General features: G+C 43.2%; 1 protein-coding gene across 1 annotated transcript in view; it reads right to left on the minus strand.

Moving 5' to 3' along the window:
* Bltp2 (bridge-like lipid transfer protein family member 2) overlaps window positions 1-21,987 on the minus strand; it is a 31,756-nt gene that overhangs the window by 5,401 nt on the left and 4,368 nt on the right. The window contains exons 9-29 of the mRNA XM_085695430.2: window positions 21,813-21,937; window positions 21,558-21,625; window positions 21,315-21,460; window positions 20,199-20,317; window positions 19,928-20,091; window positions 19,519-19,777; window positions 18,712-18,917; window positions 16,171-17,254; window positions 15,393-15,584; window positions 15,058-15,260; window positions 14,790-14,908; window positions 14,446-14,666; window positions 13,611-13,801; window positions 13,395-13,494; window positions 13,084-13,286; window positions 11,505-11,799; window positions 8,137-8,294; window positions 7,123-7,329; window positions 2,885-2,984; window positions 1,396-1,578; window positions 798-919 (exon numbers count right to left, since the gene is read on the minus strand). Of these exons, the coding sequence (XP_085551556.2) occupies window positions 798-919; window positions 1,396-1,578; window positions 2,885-2,984; window positions 7,123-7,329; window positions 8,137-8,294; window positions 11,505-11,799; window positions 13,084-13,286; window positions 13,395-13,494; window positions 13,611-13,801; window positions 14,446-14,666; window positions 14,790-14,908; window positions 15,058-15,260; window positions 15,393-15,584; window positions 16,171-17,254; window positions 18,712-18,917; window positions 19,519-19,777; window positions 19,928-20,091; window positions 20,199-20,317; window positions 21,315-21,460; window positions 21,558-21,625; window positions 21,813-21,937 (4,465 nt within the window). The remainder of the gene's footprint in view (window positions 1-797; window positions 920-1,395; window positions 1,579-2,884; window positions 2,985-7,122; window positions 7,330-8,136; window positions 8,295-11,504; window positions 11,800-13,083; window positions 13,287-13,394; window positions 13,495-13,610; window positions 13,802-14,445; window positions 14,667-14,789; window positions 14,909-15,057; window positions 15,261-15,392; window positions 15,585-16,170; window positions 17,255-18,711; window positions 18,918-19,518; window positions 19,778-19,927; window positions 20,092-20,198; window positions 20,318-21,314; window positions 21,461-21,557; window positions 21,626-21,812; window positions 21,938-21,987) is intronic.

Here is a 21,987-nt window from a genome sequence, read left to right on the forward strand (position 1 = left end):
TTCTGAATGAGTAAGTTTTGTAGGAAAGTGAATGGGGCTCTCTTCTGGAAAGCTGACCTTTACCAGTCATGATCAGTAGCAAGAGTAAGGGGTAGGTCAAAGTAAAAGATCTGCAATGTGGATTGCATAAGCTACAATGTAGAGATGGAGGCAAAAGTGTGTAGTTACCATTGTTAGAGATGTGTGGTTGCCTGAGAACTGGCTAGAACAAACTCTACAGACTTAGAGACACTTAAACCTTAACTATATGATTTCTTTTCTTTTGGTTTTTCGAGACAGGGTTTCTTTTTTCTTTTTCTTTTTAAAATTTATTTATTTATTATGTATATTCTGTCTGCAAGTCAGAAGAGGGAGCCCGATCAAATTACAAATGGTTGTGAGCCACCATATGGTTGCTGGGAATTGAACTCAAGACCTCTGGAAGAGTAGCCAGTGCCCTTAACCTCTGAGCCATCTCTCCAGCCCCGAGACATGGTTTCTCTATGTAACATCCATAGCTGTTCTGGAACTCACTCTGTAGAGCAGACTGGCCTTGAACTCACAGAGATCCGCCTGCTTCTGCCTCCCGATTGCTGAGAATAAAGGCATGTGCCAGTACTGCCCAGCAACTATATGATTTCTAACAGCTATGACTGATTAAGAAGATACACCAATCAAACTAATAGAGATAATAGATTCTTTGTTATCTACTGAGCCACCTCATCAGCCCAGCATTACTTTAGTTACTGTGATCCAAGTAAGAACAAGGTCAAAGTGCAGGTGAGGCTAACCTGAATTCTGGAAGGGCTAATGCTCACCTTCCGCTTGGGTTCTACATGGAGCAGCAGGTTGTTGACAATGTCCAGGATCATAGCATACTGAGCTGGGTTGGTAGAAATTTCCAATTCGTGGTGGATGAGAGTGAAAGTATCCACAGCCCCTAGATAATTGTTAGCAGTTAAATAAGAGGTTCAAGTTTCTCCCTAAATATTCAATTTTCTAACCCATATATATATAAATAAATTTTGGGTTTTTTTGGATTGGGTTTCACTATGTAGCCCTGGCTTGCCCGAAAGGCCTCTACCTCCTAGATGCTGAGAGTAAAGCTGTGGACTACCACACCAGGCCTAACAGACATGGGAACCACTTCTCTTAGTCAATCCAACAGAAAGGGAATAAAAGATACTTGGGAATATGCTTATTTCAGAATTGCAAGTAATATCCATAGTCCCTATTTCTTCTAAGAGTACAAGCTGGTTAAGTTCAGCCATTAAAACAAAGTACAGAGCCAAGTGAAATGTTAGTAGTCATACTGCACAGGAATCCCTTTAATAACTTTACTGTCTTAAACCACCAAGGAAATAACTACTTCACAAATCCCCAGTCCTCCCTAAAAAGCCTTTAAATCCTGAATACCTTCCTGCTTCTTTAAGAGATCCTCCTTTTCCTGGTTCTCATGAACCTCAGGTGGCTTAATTTGAGTTGCTAGCTCAGGGTCAATGTCATGACTGTAACTAATGTAGTACATTCGGCAATTACAACGTGAAATGATCCGCTGGACCTGCTGGGCTTGCTGAGCTTCAGCTGGCTGGTTCCAATCTGGGAAGAAGTGAAAAAGATTCTCTAAGCGAGGTATGGTGCGAGCCTCCCATCTGTATGACTCTAAGAAATTCCAGAAATGTGGCTTTCAATCTCGAACAGCAAAAAAATACTACCACTTCAACATACACTTGTGTTAAAAACAGATAAACTTGAGCTGGAGAGGTGGCTCAGAGGTTGGGAGCACTGACTGCTCTTCCAGAGGACCAGGGTTCAATTCTCAGCACACACCTGACAGCTCACAACTGTCCAGTTTTAAGGGATCAGATACCCTCACACAGACTTACATGCAAACAAAACAGTAATGCACGTAAAAACAAAACAAAAACAAAAAAATTGGGACCACACACAGTAGCACACACTTTTTTTGTCTGTTCTTTTTTTGTGTTTTGAGACAAGGTTTCTCTGTAGCTTTGGAGCCTATCCTGGAACTAGCTTTTGTAGACTCACAGAGATCTGCCTGCCTCTGCCTCCCAAGTGCTGGGATTAAAGGCATGCGCCACCACCGCCCAGCTGTACGAGGCTATTTTCATCTACGGTAGCTCTACAGGAGAGATTCTAGGAAATGGCACACTGTACCAATGTACTTTTTTTTTTTTTTTTTTTTTTTGAGACAGGGTTTCTCTGTAGCTTTGGAGCCTGTCCTGGAACTAGCTCTTGTAGACCAGGCTCGCCTTGAATTCAGAGATCCGCCAGCCTCTGCCTCCCAAGTGCTGGGATTAAAGGTGTGCACCACCACTAGGCTTAAATTTTTAGGGGAGATGAGGGGTAGCACCCACATTTAATACCAACGCTTGAGAGGCAGAGGCTGGAACTCTTGAGTTCCAGGTCAGCTTGGTCTACACAGTGAGTTCCAGGACAGACTGGTATACACAGGTGAGACCCTCACATAAACAAGACTAAGGGTTGTTGTTGTGGAATATTACTTTAACTATGTAAAGACGTATGCATTATGTGGCTATATATTGTGACCCTGTTTTAGATAGAGCTAGATAGATGGATGATACTGAGATAAGGCTTGGTATGTAACTCTAAGGTACAGCAAACGCCTAGCATGTAAGTGACCCTGAGTTTGATCCCCAGTATTGCCAAAAGCTAAATAAAAACAGTATGTGGCTCATGCTTGTAACCCCAGCATTCAGCAGCCTAAGACCATGAGTTTGAGGGCAGCCTATACAGACTGACACATTGCTTCAAAAACTGAAAGGAAAAAAAAAATGCAGAATGTAGGTTAGATAAGTAAATGAGACCCCTTTGGAATGCACATTTTCTCCAAATCACAGCATAGGAGAGGAAGAGAGCTGACCTGTGGTTGTGGTAACCATTCCTCCCACTGCCTGCCCACTTTCCATCAGCTCCTGAACAGAGTCCAGACTACGTTCCCGGTGCTCCTCAATATTCTTCACCTGAGAATAGAATGAGGAACCTTTAGCTCCTGGGCAAAAGGTGGCTTACTGTAACACCACCATAGATGGTCGTGTTTCAAGTAGTCTTATGCTGCAAAAGAATGATAGATTGCATGCCCAAAGGTAGTCCCATACCTGTAATCTCAGTAAGAGGCTATGAGGCAGGACTGTCACCAGATGAGGCCAGCCTGGACTACACAGTGAGTTCCAGGACAGCCTGGTATACACAGTTGAGACCCTCACCAAAACAAGAGGTTATTGTTGTGCAATATTATTTTAACTATGTAAAGACGTGCTATATTGTTTATGCTACAGAATATTACTTTAACTATGTAAAAGTGTATAAAGGTTTGTTTATGTTGCATTTGTTTAACTAGGTAAACACTAGGTAAATTGTAAAATGTTACAATTGCTTATGCTGCATTTAATTATTTAGGTAAAAATGTGTTGTTTCACCTTGCCTGCCTAAAGCACCTGACTGGTCTAGTAAAAAGCTGAGTGGCCAACAGCTAGGCAGTAGAGAGATAGGTGAGGCTGGTAGGCAGAGAGAATAAGTAGAAGCAGAGAAGAGAAAGGAACAAAAGATGAGAGAACAAGGGAGAAAGAAAGGGAGATACCCGAAGTCAGCTAGGCACAGAGTAGAGCATACACAATGAAAGAAAGGCAAAAAGCTCCAAAGCAAAACTTAGATGGAAGAGAAACAGGTTACTTTAAGTTATAAGAGCAAGTGGGACACGCATAAGTTAAGGCTGAGCATTCATAACTAGTAATAATCCTCCATGTCATGATTTAGGAGCAAGTTGGTGCCCCAAAAATAAGCCTGCTACAGCTTGTATCACCTAATGATAGTGTGGTCATCTTAGTCCATACAAAGAAAAATACTCCACACACACACACGCATGATATCTACATATATATGTATACAACATGCACATACACACATACCACACATACACAATATATACATATATCTATATAATATGCATTTATACATATACGTATAATACACACACACATATGTATTTAAAATTCTGACTTTCTTGCTTCTACCTCTCAAGTGTTGGGATTATAAACATGGGCTACGATGCCTGGCTAGTATGTTTTCTGTGCTTTTGTTATTTTTTTATCTTCAGAGAGAAAATCACCCTGAACCGAAGTATGATGGCTAACACCATGGGATCAGCAACTGGGATCAATAAAAGACAAATCTCTGAGTCTGCTAGACTTTGAGGTCAGCCTAGTTTACCAATCAAGTTCAAAGTAGCTAATACTATACAGTGAGACCTCAAAAATTACAGCCAGGGGCCACGGAGCTTGCTGCTCAGAAGCTGGGTTCTATCCCTGGAACTCACATAAAAGGGGAAAAGAAGAGATAGCTCAGCAGTTAAGAGCATTTGTTGTTCTATCAGAAGACCAGGGTTTGGTTTCCAGCATCAACAATAAGCAACTCAAACTACTTGTAATTCCAGTTCTAGGGGATCCGTTGCCCTCTTCTGGTGTCTGAAGGCATGTATGTGGTACATACACAGACACTTAGGCACTTATATACACATGAAAAATGTAAAACTGATTCCACAAAATTGTCTTCTGACCTCTTATCACACACATCTCTCTCTCACATATACAGTAGTTTCAAATTCCCAGCACCCATGTAAAAAGTCAGGGATGCCCATTCATGCTTGTAATCCCAATTCTATGGAGGTTGGAGTCAGGAAGATTGCCAGTGCTTGCAGGATCCCAATCTAGCTCCAAGGTCAATGAAAAACCCTGTTTCAAGGGAATAAGACAGCATGATAGAGTAAGACACCTGACACCATCTTCTCTGCACACACATAGGCATACATCCCATGCTCACTCACTCATACATTCATTTAAAAAAAAATCATTCTGACATTGTTGCCTTGGAGGCCAAGGTAAATAACAAAATAAGTAGCACATAAGATCAAAGCAGTAAGATCAAGGCTTCAGGACTGGAGAGATGGCTCAGTAGTTAAGAGCACTACTCACTGGCTGCTCTTCCAGAAGATGAAGGTTTCATTCCCAGCATCAACTGAGCAGCTTACAACTGTAACTCCAGACCCAGAGGATTCAACATCCTCGTCTGGCCTCTGTAGGTACCAAGCACACACCTAATACACAGACATATATATATATATATATATATATATATGTGCAGGCAAAACATTCATACATTTTTTAAAAATATTAATGCTTCAAGAACTGGAGATGGCTCAGCAGTTAGGAGCACTTGCTGTTCTTGCAGAGGACCGAGGTTCAATTCCTAGCAACCCACATGGCAGCTCACAATTACCTGTAATTCTAGTTCCAGACTTGAAACCCTCTTCTGGTCTTTGCGGTCACCCACAACCACATAAATAAAAAAGAAAATCTCTAAAACATATAGAGACCCAGTAGATCAGATGGCAGATCTACTTAATCACAAAGTCACATGGAAAAGACAAAAAAAATATTATTCTAACTCCAAGGATCTGTACTTTAATGCTAATGCAACTTGGGGGAGAAAAAAAAGTCTTCAATCAATCTCTATCTTGCAGTGTTCCTTCCCCAGCCTTAGCCAAGTGTTCAGTCTCACCAGCTAACAGAAACAGTCTTGCCAATGTACTGACTTAAAAAAAGATTTAAAAAAATGTGGCTGTACGGGCTACTATCTATCTGAAAACATCTAATGTTTTCAAAGCACCTTCTCATTTGATTCAACAGAGGGCTCATAGCTGTACAATGTACAATGATGTAATTGTCAAACAACCAGACTCCTAGATCGTCTTCCATTTGATCTCACAGGTTTGCTGAAACAACCAATCACCTTGATGAAAGGCCATAAAAAGACTTGGCTAGCCATGTGGCAAAGGTTTCTGCACTACAGAAGCTGAGTCAAAATGATCTCCAGTTAGAGGTCACCTAGGCCACACAGAGTTTGAGACCATTCAAGACTACATAGCAAGACTTGTTTCAAACACACGAAACAAAGTTTTCAAACCCACTGTCTATTTTAATTGCCTGTTAGTGTGACATTTATTAAGAGGGACTAAAAACTTAGAAGTTCCCACAGTTAAACACTAGGTGGTGCCAGGGGAAGAAGGATTATAGGAGTCAGAGGGCACAAGGACATGGCCCACAGAATCACTTAAGCAGGATTCATAGTGATTTACAAAAACTAAAGTGACAAACACAGACTTGTAGGGTCTAAGCTAGGTCCTCTGCATACACCTTATGATTGTGTAGTTTGGTGGTCCTATGGGACTCCTAAAAGTGGGGGGAGTGAGTTTGTGTATTGTGGGGGAGTATCTCTGACTCTTGCCTGCTCTTGGTTACCACATCCAGTTGTGATGAGAGTTTGTCTCTAGTCTTATTGTATCTTGATAGGCCATGTGCTGTGGAAGAAACTTTGTACACTGTAAATATGTATTACTCTCAATGGTTAATAAAAAAGATGACTCGCTAATAGCTGGAAGGGTAGGGTTTAGGCAGGAGAGCCAAACTGAGAGGACGATGGGAGGAAGGGCAGAGTCTTCTCAGGAGTCTCAAAGCAAGACAAACATGCCGTGGTGAAAGAAGACACTGCCATGTGGCAGAGGGTAGATAAGAAATATGAGTTAATTTAAAATGTAAGAGTTAGCTAGTAACAAGCCTGAGCTATCGACCAAGCATTACAATTAATAGTAAGCCTCTGTGCATTTATTCGGGAACTGGTGGTCCTGACAAAAAGCCCACTTACAGCCATGTGCCATGTTTGGTGGATATCCCTGTGAGGCCTGGTTTGGTTTGGTTTGGTTTTCCAAAGGGAAACAGGAGGAACTAACTGATCTAGGGGAGAGAAGGACTAGGAAGACTGCAAATATGGCAAACTATGATTGGAATGTAACACATGAAAGAATAAAAGTTAAAAAAAAAAAACCAAAGACGTTTCTGTCCGTTTACTCTACGTCTGGTATATAAGACATTAGAGTACCTGAGGAAAGAAAAGCACTGTGTTCCTACACCAGAGGTTGCTCACAGTCAAGGGGGTCAGCAGCTTCCTTTTTCTACTAAGCAGAAGTACTGTGAAGAATCTTCCAGAGGTTCTAGTAGAAGGGACTTAACTAGAGACATAATGGCCTTCCCACCCATGCTGACTGACCTCTAGCCAGAGCTGTCGGCCATCCTGTTCAGTAGGGCTGCTTTCAGTGGTGGCAAAATACTGCATGCCATCTAACAGGCAAGTCCAGGATGTCTTTTGTTTTAGTGTGTCACCATACCAAGCTGGATGGTGTTGGCACTGCAGCAACTGGGCTTTGGCAGCTGACACAATGACACAGCCTTCTGTCTCTGCTCCACGCAGAACCATCTGTCAAAGAGAAAAGCAGAGTCTTATACAAGAAGGAAGACAAGAAGGATCTTCAGGTTACTTATCTGACTGATTCGGGCTTACAGAGTGAATGTCACTGGGTTTTATACACAGAAATGATTACTTAAGATACCTGAAGAGACAAATTTACTGGGCATAGTAGTGCACGCCTTTAATCCAAGTCCTCAGGAGGAAGAGGCAGGCAGATCTCTTTGAGTTTGAGGCCAGCTTGGTCTACAAAATGAGTTTCAGGACAGCCAGAGTTTGTCTTGAGAAACAAACAGGCCGGGCGGTGGTGGTGCACACCTTTAATCCCAGCACTCGGGAGGCAGAGGCAGGTGAATCTCTGTGAGCTGGAGGCCAGTCTGGTCTACAAGACTGAATTCCAGGAAAGGCTCCAAAGCTACAGAGAAACCCTGTCTCAAAAAACCAAACCAAAACAAAACACGAAAAACAACCAACCAACAAACGAAACAAATTTGAGCTCTATCCACCCTTCTTCAGTTTAGATGTGGAGAAGCGAGAAGCACACTCATAACTTCTGCACTCAAAAAACCAAGGCAAGATGGTAAAGTTTGAGGCCAGCCTGAGCTATACAGTGGGATCCTATTTTATTCTGTCTTGTTTATTTTATTTATTTTGAGACAGGGTCTCACTATATTGTCCTCAAATTCAGAGATCTACCAGGCTCTGCCTCCCAAGTGCTGGGGTCAAAGATCTTAAAAAAAAAATATGTTTTTACTGGTGGAAAGTAAACAATATGACTGGGATCTAGCCTTTTTTAGGCGTCCTATAAAGAAAACGTACCTGGCAGTTAACCAGCTCAATAAGGCAGTTTCGGTTGTATATGTCATCTGTCTGGCAGGCAGCAATACCACACAACTGGTCACTCATACCGGACTCCTCTTCTGTGAATACTACAAACCTATCTGTCTCTTCAATCAGCTTCTGTAACATGTAAGCACCTGGGAAAGAGGTGGGGAAAGGTCACCATCTTAAAAAGAGCACATATCCATAGCCACACTTATCTTCCATTAATTCCTATCTAGGTAAGGGCTGAGATATATCTTTCAACCTGGAACATTGGTCCAGTTCACTCTACCCCACCTTTGATCCAAAATAGTAAAAGTTTCTTAGTTCCCCCATCAATGTTAATAAAAAATTTCCAATAGAAATAGAACACCAGTTAGCCAGGTGGTGGTGGCGCACACCTTTAATCCTAGCACTCAGGAGGCAGAGGCAGGCAGATCTCTGTGAGTTTGAGGCCAGTCTGGTCTACAGAAATAGTTCTAGGACAGGCTCCAAAGCTACTGAGAAACCGTTTTGGAAAACAAAAAACAAAAACAAAACAAAAAGCCCCACCAGTTTAAATGGCACTAATTTTTTTCCTAAGAGCCCGACCATGACAGTGGAAGAAATTGAACCCAGGTCCTCTGTAAATGCAGCAAGTGCACTAAACTGCTGAGCCATTTCTCCAGCCCCCGCTTTTCTCCTTTTCACATACTTGCTTATGACTATTCCCTTCCACTCCCTTGTCAGCAGTGGCACCATATTCTAGCTTTGCTACTTCTTTTTTTTCTTTTTTTTAAAGATTTATTTATATTTATATTTATTTATTTATATTTATAAAATAAATTTATTTATTTATTATGTATAAAATGTTCTTGCTGTATGTGTGCCTACACGCCAGAAGAAGGCACCAGATCTCATTACAGATGGTTGTGACCCACCATGTGGTTGCTGGGAATTGAACTCAGGACCTCTGAAGGAAAGTCAGTGTTCTTAACCTCTGAGCCATCTCTCCAGTCCAGCTTTGCTACTTCTTTCGAAGGTCTTAGAAGTATCTCCTGAGACCGTGGCATGTCCCCTCCTTTCTCTTAGTAAGTTTGTCTAATGGAGTATTATGGTTAGAAGCAGTGTCAGAATTAGACTAGCCTGCCTGTGGTCAAGTTCCTATCTCTCTAACAACTATTCAACTGTGACTTTAGGCAGCTTGCTTATACTCTTTGTGACTCAGTTTCCTTATCTGTAAAATAACAGTAACTATCTCATAAAGCTCTTGTGACTACTTAATGAAATATATAAAAACATTTTTGCAGAGTGCCTACTACACAATAGCAACTATCATCTTCTTGGCATTAAGTTTTGCTCTGTGAAGAAATGCTCAAAAACTCTTATCTCTAGCTTAAAGCCTTAGACTAATTTCCAGATGTCAGACTTGCCTAGATATCCTACCACTGCTACAGGTTCAGCATGTCCAAACCTCTTCAGTCTATGGCTCTTCTATTTCTGATACCACAGTTACCAATGTGCCAACAGATTAATAACCACAAACCTTTAGGCATCACTACCCACTCATTTTTTCTTTTTTTTTTGAGACAGGGTTTTACTGTCTAATAGCCCTGGCTGTCCTGAAACTCACTCTTAGACCAGGCTGACCTCAAATTCAGAGAGTCGGCTGCCTCTGTCTCCCAAGTGGTGGATTTAAAGTGGTGAATGTGACTACTGTCCAGCTCCCCTTTAAAAAAGACTTTTATTTTAAGTGTATGTGTTTTGCCTCAATGTGTATGCCTGTGCATCAGATATACGCAGTATCTAAAGAAGGCAGAGGGCATTAGATTCCTTGGAACTGGAGTTGCAGACCACCACCCTAAGTGCTGAAAATTGAATTTGGATCCTCTAAAAGAGTAGCCAGTGCTCTTAATCACTAAGCCACTTCTTTAACCCTTACTTGTTTTGCTTGAGACAGTTTTTCTATTTATTATGTGGCCCTGACCATCCTGGAATATATGTAGACCAGGCTGGCCCTCAAACTGAGACTAACGTTGCTGTCTCTACAGTGCTGTACACCAGGCTTTTTTCATTTTAACTTCTTCCAGCAGCCATGACTATGCACACAGCAGCATTCCTCTATTGCAACCATTCCAGCTGCTCCGCCTCCTTCAGTCCTTGCTGCCTCCTGGTGACATATTGTGATAGTTTCCTTAACTGCTTGTCCACATACAGTCCTCCCACACACACCACTGCTACAGTTACCTTCCTAACAGCCAAAATCTATCACAGTCTAGTCAAAGACCTTCAGTGTTTCACTGTCCCTAAGAAGGATCTGCGAGGAAGGTCCCCAATGATCTCTGTGTTTTCTTTTTAACCCATTTTCTCATTCCATTTGGTACCATGTCAGAGAAAACTGTTCACTCTCCTTTGAACACAGCACCCTCTCCCAATACCATTCCTATTCAGGTTATTCCCTTTGCACTGACTGCCCCTTTCCCATTCCCACACATTCCAAGCATGTCATATCTTGAAAGTCAGCTCAAATGTTACTGCCTCAATAAACCCCTGCCTGATTGCATGTCCTGTCATGGAACATCCCTAGTCTTTGAATTCTTCTTGTGGCATTTACCACTTTTCACCTTGTTCTCACGCTCACCCACACATTTCTTGCCCAAGTTCTATCTTTTAAATTTTCCCCAGGGTGCTGGAGAGATGGCTCAGCAGATAAAGAACTTAATACTGTTTTAGTTCCGTTTTTTCCCCTTTGAGACAGGGTTTCTCTGTAGCTTTGGATCCTGTCCTGGAACTCATTCTGTAGACCAAGGTGGCCTCAAACTCACAGAGATCCGCCTGCCTCTGCTCCCCAAGTGCTGGGATTAAAGGCCTATGCCACCACCACTCAGCTGTGTTTCAGTTTTATGGCAACTATGTACTTAAATTTTTGTTGCCTGAACAAAATAATTAGATCAAAACGATACAAGACTGTGGATATGGTGTTAGTATTTGACTAGAATACACCAAGTCTTGAGCTCAATGTTCAACATTAAAAATTAGAAAAAGAGCATAGTCAGAGCTGTTACATAGAGAAACTCTGCCTAAACAAATAAATAAACAGAAAGAAAAGAAACCTTTTTTTGGTTTGTTTGTTTTTTTGTTTTTTTGTTTCTCGCAACAAGGTTTCTCTGTGTAGCCTTGACTGTCCTGGAACTTGCTCTTTTGACCCCAATACTTGCTGATCTCTTCCTGGACACAGGGTCAGATTTCTGATGCTTCCTCTTTATGAGGAAGCTTTATAAACCTAAGATGGGCAAACATATAAAAATGCTAATTTCATAAAACCTTTTCCAAGCTCATGCTCATGTTCTAACCCTAAATCCCGAGCATCATCGGCTCCAGCCTACCTCCTGATGATCCCTTATCAGGCCGTCCACTGAAGCTAGGAGTGCTGGCGTGAGGTGGGACTTGGGCATTAGGTGGGATACCACGTTTTGGCTTTTTGGCTGACATCTGGGGATCAATCTTCAAACCTTTCAGGGCCTCAGTAGAGAGATTACGTTTGAGTACAGCTGCCTTTTTGTAGCCATCGTATAAGCCAAAGGCAATGTCCCTGTTGGTGGTCGTCCAGGAAATCCGTAGGTCTACCAAGTACAGCTGATGTGTATGAAAGGTAGAGTCCCCATCTCGAGTAGAGAGCTCCTGAGGAAAGGGTAAAGGACATCAGGATTACACAGACATCCCACCACTACTCCTGGGCAAAAAAATGCACACACAGACTTATTAAACTAAGGTGGCTCTGGGGGAGCGATGAGAAGATCCTGGAGAAAGAAATATTAAGTGGTCTTAGTCTGTACATTACTTTACTCCTAACTGTACCTAATGCATTTTTAATGAATCTGACAATTTCAAAAGCTGTCCATAATTGGGAGAGACGGAGAAAGCCAGCACTACATGAAGTGTTAAAAACTTTTACTTTATTTCATGAAGCCCAAGAGACTTGTTAGAGGGAGAAATCAAGAGATTTTCTTGTCCTGAGTTCAATTCCCAGCAACCACATGGTGGCTCACAACCATCTGTAATGGGGTCTGGTGCCCTCTTCTGGCCTGCAGGCATACACACAGACAGAATATTATATACATAATAAATAAATAAATAAATATATATAAAAAAAAAAAAAGAGATTTTCTTTATGGGAGGAGTGGTTGTGCTGGGGTTTGAATTCAAGGCTTTGCAAACACTACCTATTACCTACAGTAAGCTGCACACCCAGCTCAAGAATTTTCAAGGATGACTTCTGCATATGGCAGCACTACCTGCAATCCCAACACTTAAGGCTGTGGTGAAGGACAGAAAATTCAAATCAAGCTTGGGTTTGAAGAAAAAAAAAAAGCCATAGCAGCAAGGGGCCAGTGATATGGCTCAGCACTTAAAAGGATCATGCCACCAAGCCTGAAGACCTAAGGAGACACACACAATAAATGTAATAAAGATAAATTGTAAAAAGCTGATGAGATGAGTCTGTGGGTAAAGGTGCAGCCATCAAGACTGAGGCCTTGAGTTGGGTCTCCTGGACTAATATGGTGGGAGAAGAGAATCATCCACACTAGTTGTCCTCTGACCTGCATGCATACACGCCCACACATCCACACCCACACACGCCTACTCACCCAATAAGCAATCTTAAAAGGAAGAAGAGAAGCTGACACAACATAACCAAGTGACTGTACCATAAAGACACACTTGCTATGGTTAGGAACCTTACCAGAAATTACCTCTCACCCACAATGTGATCATAGTTGGAGTCAGGAGGGTAGGGCCCACACAACAGCAAGAGCCATGACTGACACTCTATTATTGGACTTCTCAAGTCTCCGAAACCACTAGAAATATCTGTTATTTAAGACACCAGTAGTCTATTTTGCTCACTTAAACTGCAACACCTACTAATATAACTGATGTAAAAAAGAGAGTGTCAAACAGTACCTCTTCAGTGGTGCGATTGCTGTGCCGTTGGTATGTAAGGGAAGACAGGCTCAGTAGGTGGGTCTTGGTTATTAAGGGATCAAGGCAGTGGTCAGCATTCTCTTCAGTAGGTGAAGCCATCAGGTGCACAGTCACCTGACTTAAGTCACTCACCATCTGGGTCACACTCCACTCAGAAATAAGGCGTCGCATCACTGTGCCAGCTGAGAAAAGCAGCATACAGTCCATGTAGAATGGCATGAAGGATGTGAGTCATTAGAGAAGAGGAGAATGAAGGAACAGACTAGGAGGAATAGAAACTTTGGCCTGACCTTGAGGTATAAGCCGCTGAGTTCCCCGAGTGAAGACGTGGCCCTGACTGCACTCAATCTGGATGCCCCGTTGCTGGGCAAATGAGGCCCAATAATGTACCTGGTAACAAGAACAAAAAACTGAAGAACAGATATCAAAGGGATAATTCGATATGTTAGAAAACAAGAAAACTAAGAAAGGAGAACCCAGTTAAATGTTAGATGTCAGAGTCTAACCTGTAACTGGGGAAAGAGCGCAGTACAGGAAAGCTGTTTGTAGTGTTGGCCAAGTTTCTTCTTGCTGGGCTTCAAGTTATTAAAGAGTTTCCCTCTACAGATAGGCCTTGTGACACTAGTCCAAGTTGCCCAGAAATTTTGCATCCAGCGCAGGGTACTACTATACAGCAGAATTCGGGGCTGGGACATTGCTGCAAAAGAAAGGATAGGCATATTCAAGCTGTGGTTGAAACAGAGGTGAGGAAGTACTTTTCCAGCTTCAAGTTTTAGAGATCAGAAAACACAAACAGCCTCCTCACATCAGTATCCCAGCACCTCTTCTTTCAAGGTCTACGCTCTCTCTTTCACCTACGGCTATGGTGTAAATGTTTGTGTTCGTTCCCCTCCCCGACTCTAAACACCAAGGTGATAGATCTGATGAGGAAAGCTGACTGGTATCGAGGACAGAGACCTTTTAATGATACTGATGACAAAGGGTGGTCTGGGTCAACTGACAGCTGGGTCAAGAGACCCAAAGGACTTTACTGCTCTTTCTACCATTTGAGGACATAGCAAGAAGGCACTGCCATATGAGGAGTGGACCTTCATCATACACTGATGCTGACAGCACTTCTATCTTTAACTTCCCAGACTACACTACTTTGAGACTATCCATTACTCTTAAGCAACATAATTTATGGTATTAATAGCAATCCCAAAAGGCACAACCTTTTGATCCTCTTACAAACAAAAGGCACAACCTAAATTCTGCTCTGTCCTTCTATCCTTTTTTTTTAATCTAAAGTGGTCAATATCCCAAGCCCATCCTCCCCATTGTCCCAGGCCCAAGTCTCACTCCCACTATGGCGAGTCAAATCCATCTTGATGGAGAGATTGAGGTTCTCAGAGCGGAAGGCCCGGTAGGAGTCATGGAGCTGGCCCAAGGGTACCTCAGGCAGGAACTCTGGGGCCCTCAAAGTGACACTGTGATGATCATGAGGGTTCCCATGGCACAGCCACTGCAGGTCCAGTGTCATGCAGAGGTCGGGCAGGTGAAGGAAGCAGCAGTCGTCATACCTGCCTCACAACGGAGCCCCAGCCCTCAGTGACTTGGTCTCTTGCTTCCCTTGGTTCTTCCCCTCTCCCTCCACCCTGACTACCCCCCCACCTAGTTAAGGCCCCACTCTTCACTCCACTCACTTAGAGGCTGTTCTTACGTTGACATCCAGGTCCCCTTTGAACACAAACTGACCAGGTTTCCAATGAAAAGAAAGGTGGTTCCATTCCCAGTGCATGTTTTCAGTTGTATTGTATGGATCCTGTAACGATCCCCCATCCCAAAGAACAAAGTGAGCTGTGGTTAAGAGAACTGCCTCCCAAACCAGGACCTTTCTCTCTGTGCCCCGCATGCTGCACAGGCCACAACTATACTATCCTAATAAGGAAATGACTCTGTGGAGCCCCTCACCTCAGTGGCTAGCTGATGCAGGTTTGCTTGTTCAATATCCATATGCCAGTCCCCATGGAACAGAAGACGACTCTTATCCCACCAGGGCAAAGGTGGGCTGGGGTCAGCTGAGGGCTTGGTCAAGAGGTCCACACATTGACCAATCAGTGTCCAGGCTGGATCCCAGCATGGGCCCCAGACCACTGTATACTGGAAGATTTCCGCTAGGATAGAGGAGGAATACAGGCTTCAGCTTACTACAAAACAGCTCTCTGTTCCTCCTTTGCTCCAAAGCTTATCTTTCATCTGAGGCCCGCAAATACCCCTCAGCCAAACCAACTGCCTCCTTTACTCACAGTGGAAGTCATGGTAGAACTTGAGTGGGGGCATGTTCCTCTCTACTGCCACGTTACCCCAGGGAAGCCCCAAATGCAGGATTTGACGTCGACGGGAGCAAGGCTGGCCACTCTGCTCGGTGCCCGCAAGTCGACCCATGAGCCGCCAGTCCCGGATCTCAAACAGGTACCGTGGATAGTCTCTGATCCGAACTATTATTAGAAAGCAGATACACACTGATTATTCATTTTCACACATGTTTTTTTCCCCTTATTGCTCTTTTACCCATCTATAATTAATTAAGAGAACAAGGGTTGGCAATTAAGAAACAAAGCTAAGGGGTTGGAGAGACGGCTCGGAGGTTAATTAAGAGCACCAACTACTCTTCCAGAGGTCCTGAGTTCAATTCCCAGCAATTACATGATGGCTCACACCCATCTGTAAACGAGACCTGGTGCCTAGAACACTGTATACACAATAAATAAATATTTAAAAAAAAAAGAAGAAGAAGAAGCATCAAACCTAAGACAGGTTGTAGAGACCATGAAGCAGAGGTGAGAGGCAGAGAGAGCATGAAATTAAGAGCCACAATAACTTTAAAGATGGCTGTGCTCATGGCCCTATGATGTCAGCTGAGCAGTTTCTGGGTGAAAATTAAGATCAAAGAAAGGGAAGCAGAGCCCACCCACCCCAATCCAACTACAATTTCCAATACAATCTAGCTCTTTGTAATCACTCAGAGGGCTTCCTAGCACACACAGGACAAACACCAGGGTCCACAAATAGAGATGCACTCACCCAGAAAAGTTTTGACACTGCACTTGAGCATACGACACCACTGAATGACAAGGTCTATTCCTTCAGCAGGAAAAGGGCTGCCAGGGTCAATCTCTCGAACCTGCTCTATCACACGTTCAGGTCCATGGAAGGATGAATCTGCCAGAGCCACCAGCTCTAGCCCTGCCAGGCTCCAAGTGAGCAGTGCACGGCGCATGGGCGTGTTGCCATAGAGACGACGAGAGCGCTGGATATAGATTTCAATGTTTTTGCGTTCCAAAGAGGCATAGAGCTCCTCAATTTTTCGAGCTGGCAACAACTCCCCATGCTGCTTCCGCAGGGCAGCCACTTTAGCATCCAGCAACTGCAGCCTTTTGGCGCTCTCCTTACTTTCATCCTTCATCAGTTCATAGTTATCATGAAGTTTCACCTCAAAGACATCATCCAGGAAAACCCAAGAAAAGTGCTGAACCTTTAGGAGTAGATCAGGTGGGAGTGGGGCAGGGCCTGGAGAAGCCCAATGTGTCCCTCGATGCAGCCCCTTTAGCCATTTCTGAACTCCCACAGCCTCATCCAAAGTTCGAGAGAAGTCATACTGATATGGAAACTCCACTGAGACTGATCCAAAAGAAAGCAGCCAAACCCGATTCCGGAGGGTCTGCAGTACAGGGAAGGGGTTCCTGTGGAGGATCATCTCTTCCAGCTCGGGTAGTAGCTGCACCTCCACCTCTTTGAAGTTGAATATGCTATTGCCATCAAAGCCCGCAGCCAACTCTGGGCAGTAAGCCTGCAGTGAGCCTCCATGCCGATTCAGTGACACATTCTCTGCAGCCAGAGTAATGAACTTGTCCTCAGCAACGAAAGCTGTCAGTTTGGCTGTGCTCACCTCCAATGTCAGGTTTAGCCGCCTTGGGGATGGTTCGGGGAGATGATCTTCTGGCTCAGAACTGGACTGTGGAGTCTCTAGTTCATGGGACTGAACAATCTCAGGAAAGAGAGTAGCTCGTAACAAGTCTCGGCATTGTAGAGTGGACAAGACATGCTGGTACAGGTACATGTGATCTGGGGGGCTCCAGAGTAAAGTCAGTCCTGCACCACACTGAACCTTTAGGGTGTAAGAAAACAATCTGTCAATCACTATGTCTCTGAACAACAGAAGTATCAGGGATTATTACACATGCCTGCCTGGCTCAAGAATTATATCCAATCCCAAGCCGTTCCTAAGAAATAACATTAATTACTGCCTTGCTTGGTTCCTGTTAGCACTAAGATGGTATTAAGAGCTGCCATTTATCTCATACTTATGAGCACTTATACTCTTGATCTTTCTTCACTACATTCTAAAACGCTTTGGAAGTAGGGGTCATATGTTTTCTTTGGTTACTTACCATACTACATCTAATATATACAGAAGATACTCAATAATCACTTGTCTTTATGTTTCCATTCATTTGTTACTATTCAACGAACACTGTCTAGAAACAAGTGCCACTTGAAACGTTTCATCGACAGACTGAATGACTTGATTCCTAAAAGACAGTGTAAAAGTACTGGCCACATAGCTTTTTTTTGTTTTGTTTTCTTAAAGCTGGTGACTCATGTCTTTTACTTACATTTTTCTAAGATTTATTTATTTATTTATTATGTATACAGTGTTCTGCCTGCACGTGTGCCAGCAGACCAGAAGAGGTTGGCCACACAGTTTATCGCAGCAACTGACTTATTATGAATGTATGTCCTTGTCATCCTGAAAGACAGAGTCAGTTCTGATAGCTCAAGGGAGAGAGAAATTGAAATACCAAAGACACGGACGTTCTCTTAGGTTCAGTCTCTGAAAAGCAACCTCCTCAGTTTCTAAGGCAAGTGAGCTCAATGCCTCCCTCCTCCCAGGAAGACCCCATTCCCACCTGATACTCTATGGAGAAAGACTGGAAAGCTCCATCTTCAAATCCCTTTTAGCCTTCTAAGGAGCTGAGTGTTTCCATAAAACAGTAAGTGCTCTTAGTCACTGAGCCATCTCTTCAGCCCCACTAAGTTTTTGTTATAAGGTCCCTCTGTGTGGCCGGTACTTTTACATATGAGGTCTGCGAGCTTTCATGATTCATCTGTGTCCATCCTTCAATGCCAGGGCTTAGGCTTGGCTTTGTATGGGTACTAAGAATTTGAATCCAAGTCCTTCTTGGCTTGATGTACAGCAAGCACTCTTATCTGTTGAGCCAATTCCCAATTTTTCAAAAGTCCACTATTTTTTATATATACACCTTGAAATAATTATAATAAAATGATGTAGCTGGTATCTCCTTTAAAATAACACTGGAGCTTGGGGTAAGGGAGGCTAAAATGGGTATGGCTACAACACGATAGTCACAAATGTAATTACTGCAGCTGGAAATACTGAAGATCAAATATTCTCCTGTATTTTGCATGTATTTTTAATAAAATGCAAAGAAAGGAAAGATGCACACCAGCTACCACTTTTCTCTAAGTTTCACAACATGAATCACAAAGACTGAAGTTTTAAGGGGTAGGAAGAGCACATCTGGCCTGAGCCCCAAGCATTACCTCTAGAGAACGGACGCTGCTGTGGTAGGTGAGGGAGAGCATGGAGAGGCCGAGCACTGGCGTGGGGATGTCAGGTGCCTTGCAGCAGGGCTGCATCTTCTCTGTGACTGACTTCACAAGTGCAAGCACGAGCCCTTGAATCCCCACAGTGGAGGTCTCAGCACTGCCCAAGACAGTCAGTGTGTCCAGTCGGACCTCCGAAGCACCTGACACAGAGAAACCAAGACAACCTGCATCCCAAGTTCTAAAATGACAACCTGTCCTTCCTCCTTTCTCCTCCCTTTACTGTCTTTAGTCCCCATGCTTCCTTTAAATGATTCCTAATATTTTAGGGAAACTTTAGATGTGGCAAAATCTAAGTTTTCCATTGTCAAGAAATTACCTGTTTATTATTTACTCCCCAGAACTACATACAAGAAAACAAAAAGATAAGTAGGAGCCAGACATACCCAGAATCTTTTGTTAGGTTGAACTGGAGGATTACAAGCTGGAGGGTACCCTGAACTATTTAACAAGATCATGTCTCAAGAAAAAAAAAAAAAATCAAAAGAAACCCTACAATGGTCTCATTCTCTTGAGCACATCGAGGCTAAACGCTCCCCATCTCTGTCTTGTTTAATACTCGACTGCAACAGCTACTAAGCAGAGGCACAAAGCCTGTTACTCAAGCCTTTCTAACGTGTCAAGCCTCTAACATGGAAACTTTCCAGATAAACAGCTTCCTTAGATGAGAAGAAGCTGACTGAGCCAGAATAATCTGCTGAGTTTACATGAGACCTACTTCAGCCAACTTCCTGCTCCACTTACCAACCAGTGCAGAAAGAGTGAACAGGTTCATGTCTTCCACCTTCAGGTCCACCTTCCAGAGTAAGGTCACAGATTCTCCAAGTGAAGATTTCCTAGATACAGCTGACTTTTCAGATTGTGGAATCAGTAAGGATAGGATTCGAGACAGACACTGGGCACAGATGTCTGATATTTCTACCTGAAGTCCTCGAATAGTACAGTCAAGAAAAAGAGTATTGGATTGGGTGCTGGACAAACCCAGGGGCTGGTTGTAGCTACCCTAGAAAAGACAGGAAACCTACTGAAACCATGCAGATGCAGAGTTAGAATACCCTGGGTGCATCGCCCACACCAAGAGCACGATCAGCACTCAGAAGCATGTCATGGGTAGGGAGCTCTGTGGGCCCCTATTTACCACACGCCCACCTACCTGCAGTGTGAAGGAGTCCAAGACAAGTGCTTCACCCCAAACATGCATATTAGGTGGATGTGGTGCCCTCTGAATGTGGGACTCACTGCCTACTCGCCAGCAGAGGTGATCCACAGTTAGGACAGCCCGCTGATGGATACTCTGTGGTCGGAGGTGCTGGTAATCTGAAACAGGTGGTAAAAGATAGTCCACTAAGCTACCATGGAAAGGAAATAGGCATAGTTGTAACCAAAGAGCAAATCCTTGTTCCCTTCCCATCCCTGAATCTTACCCAGGGAGATGGAATTGAACCCCAAAGCAAAAGGTGGTGTGTCTCCAAGCTGAATGGAAATGCTGACATTGGAGACAGAGGTGCTGAAGATAATGGGAGCCAGGATCTGAGGGAAGGTTCTACACAGGTATAAGAACAACATCATTATAATTGCAGCAGCTTCTTATCAATGAAGAGAATGCTCAAAGCTGCTGATAATTAGGTTTTGTTGTGAATCTTAGCACTGGCAACAACTAGAAAGTAAAAGCCTAAATAAGTGTGTCAGATTGCTACTCCTCCCAGTGGTAATCTGAAGGAACCCCAGAAAAAATGAAGTTAAACAAGATGAAATTCACACATTCGTAGTCAAACATAGACAATATCAGCAACATCGCATGATTCACCCTAATAATCAAGATCACATACAAATTACTTCCTCTGTGCAGAACAATGCCAAGACTACACAAACAAAGCGGTCCTGTATATCTGACACCACACCTTGTGATCCAAGGCAGATGAGACACTGTTTATCACTTTATTCCACTTCAAGAAATGTTTGTCTTATATAAATAAGGCACTGTACTGGGCACTCAGAATGAAAACATAAAAATGTCATTTTCTTATCAACAAAGGTTATAATCCACAGGGAAGATATATAAAACAGGTTTGCTTCTGAAACTAAGATTTAGGGAACTCAGACAACCCAATATGTATTTAACCCAAGATACCACTTTGGATAAAAAGAATCCACCTAATAAGAAGGTGACTTAAGGGGCTGGAGAGATGGCTCAGTGGTTAAGAGCACTGTTTGCTCTTCCAGAGGTCCTGAGTTCAATTCCCAGCAACCACATGGTCACTCAAAAACCATCTGTAATAAGATTTGGAACCCTCTTCTGATCAACAGGCATACATGTAGACAGAACACTATATACATAAATAAATATTTTTTAAAAAAAAAAGGTGACTTAAAATTCACCTTTTTTGCAGGGCAATGGTGACATGTCTTTAATCCCAGAACAAGGGAGGTAAAAGCAGGAGGTTCTTTGTGAGTGAGGCCAAACTGGTCTTCAGAGTGAGTTCCAGGACAGACAAGGCTACACAGCAAAACCCTGTCTTAAAAAGCCAAAAACAACTCACCGTTTTTTCCTTTGTTTAAGATCAGGTAAGCTAGCTCCTTGGGTCTCCAACGCTAACATAAGCAGCCATTGAGAGAATTCCTGGTGTCGGTAATGAATGATACATGTGTTCAAAACAAGAGAAGCTGAGAGGTCAATGGTAGTTACCTGGAAATGAGAAGACCCCAAGGTTTCACTCCCATAATTCATAACACAACAATGTGGAGAGAGCAGAGAAAGATTCTTGGTAGTATGGGTAGCACACCTGGACATTAGCCTTGAGGGAGTTGAGGCAGACAATCCGCTGGCGACTCTGGGACAGCAGCAACCCATCTGTTAGAAGCCAGAGGCAAGGAGATGAATAAACTATCACCAACATTGTGAGGTAGGGGTTATTTTCTCTCTCTATGGTCCCTCCTTCCCTCTCCAATTACAGTGATATTAAACTATGGAATCATGCAGGGATTAACAGAGAATGCTGGTCCTCCCTTCTCTTAGAAACAGAAGCCCTTCCAAGAACCTTCTAGTAGGAGTTCAGTGCTCATCTGTGCCATATCATAGTTGGCCGTGAAGCTTCGAAGGGGCAACTGATCCTCATCACGGTGGTACAGGAAATGCAGCAGCTTCAGTGTCCAAGTCAGGTGCCTGGACCAGAGATACAGTCCACATCAGAGAAACTAGAATGCCATTCCTCC

The sequence above is a fragment of the Myodes glareolus genome, chromosome 9, assembly GCF_982192425.1.
Source record: "Myodes glareolus chromosome 9, mMyoGla1.1, whole genome shotgun sequence".
NCBI lineage: Eukaryota > Metazoa > Chordata > Mammalia > Rodentia > Cricetidae > Myodes > Myodes glareolus.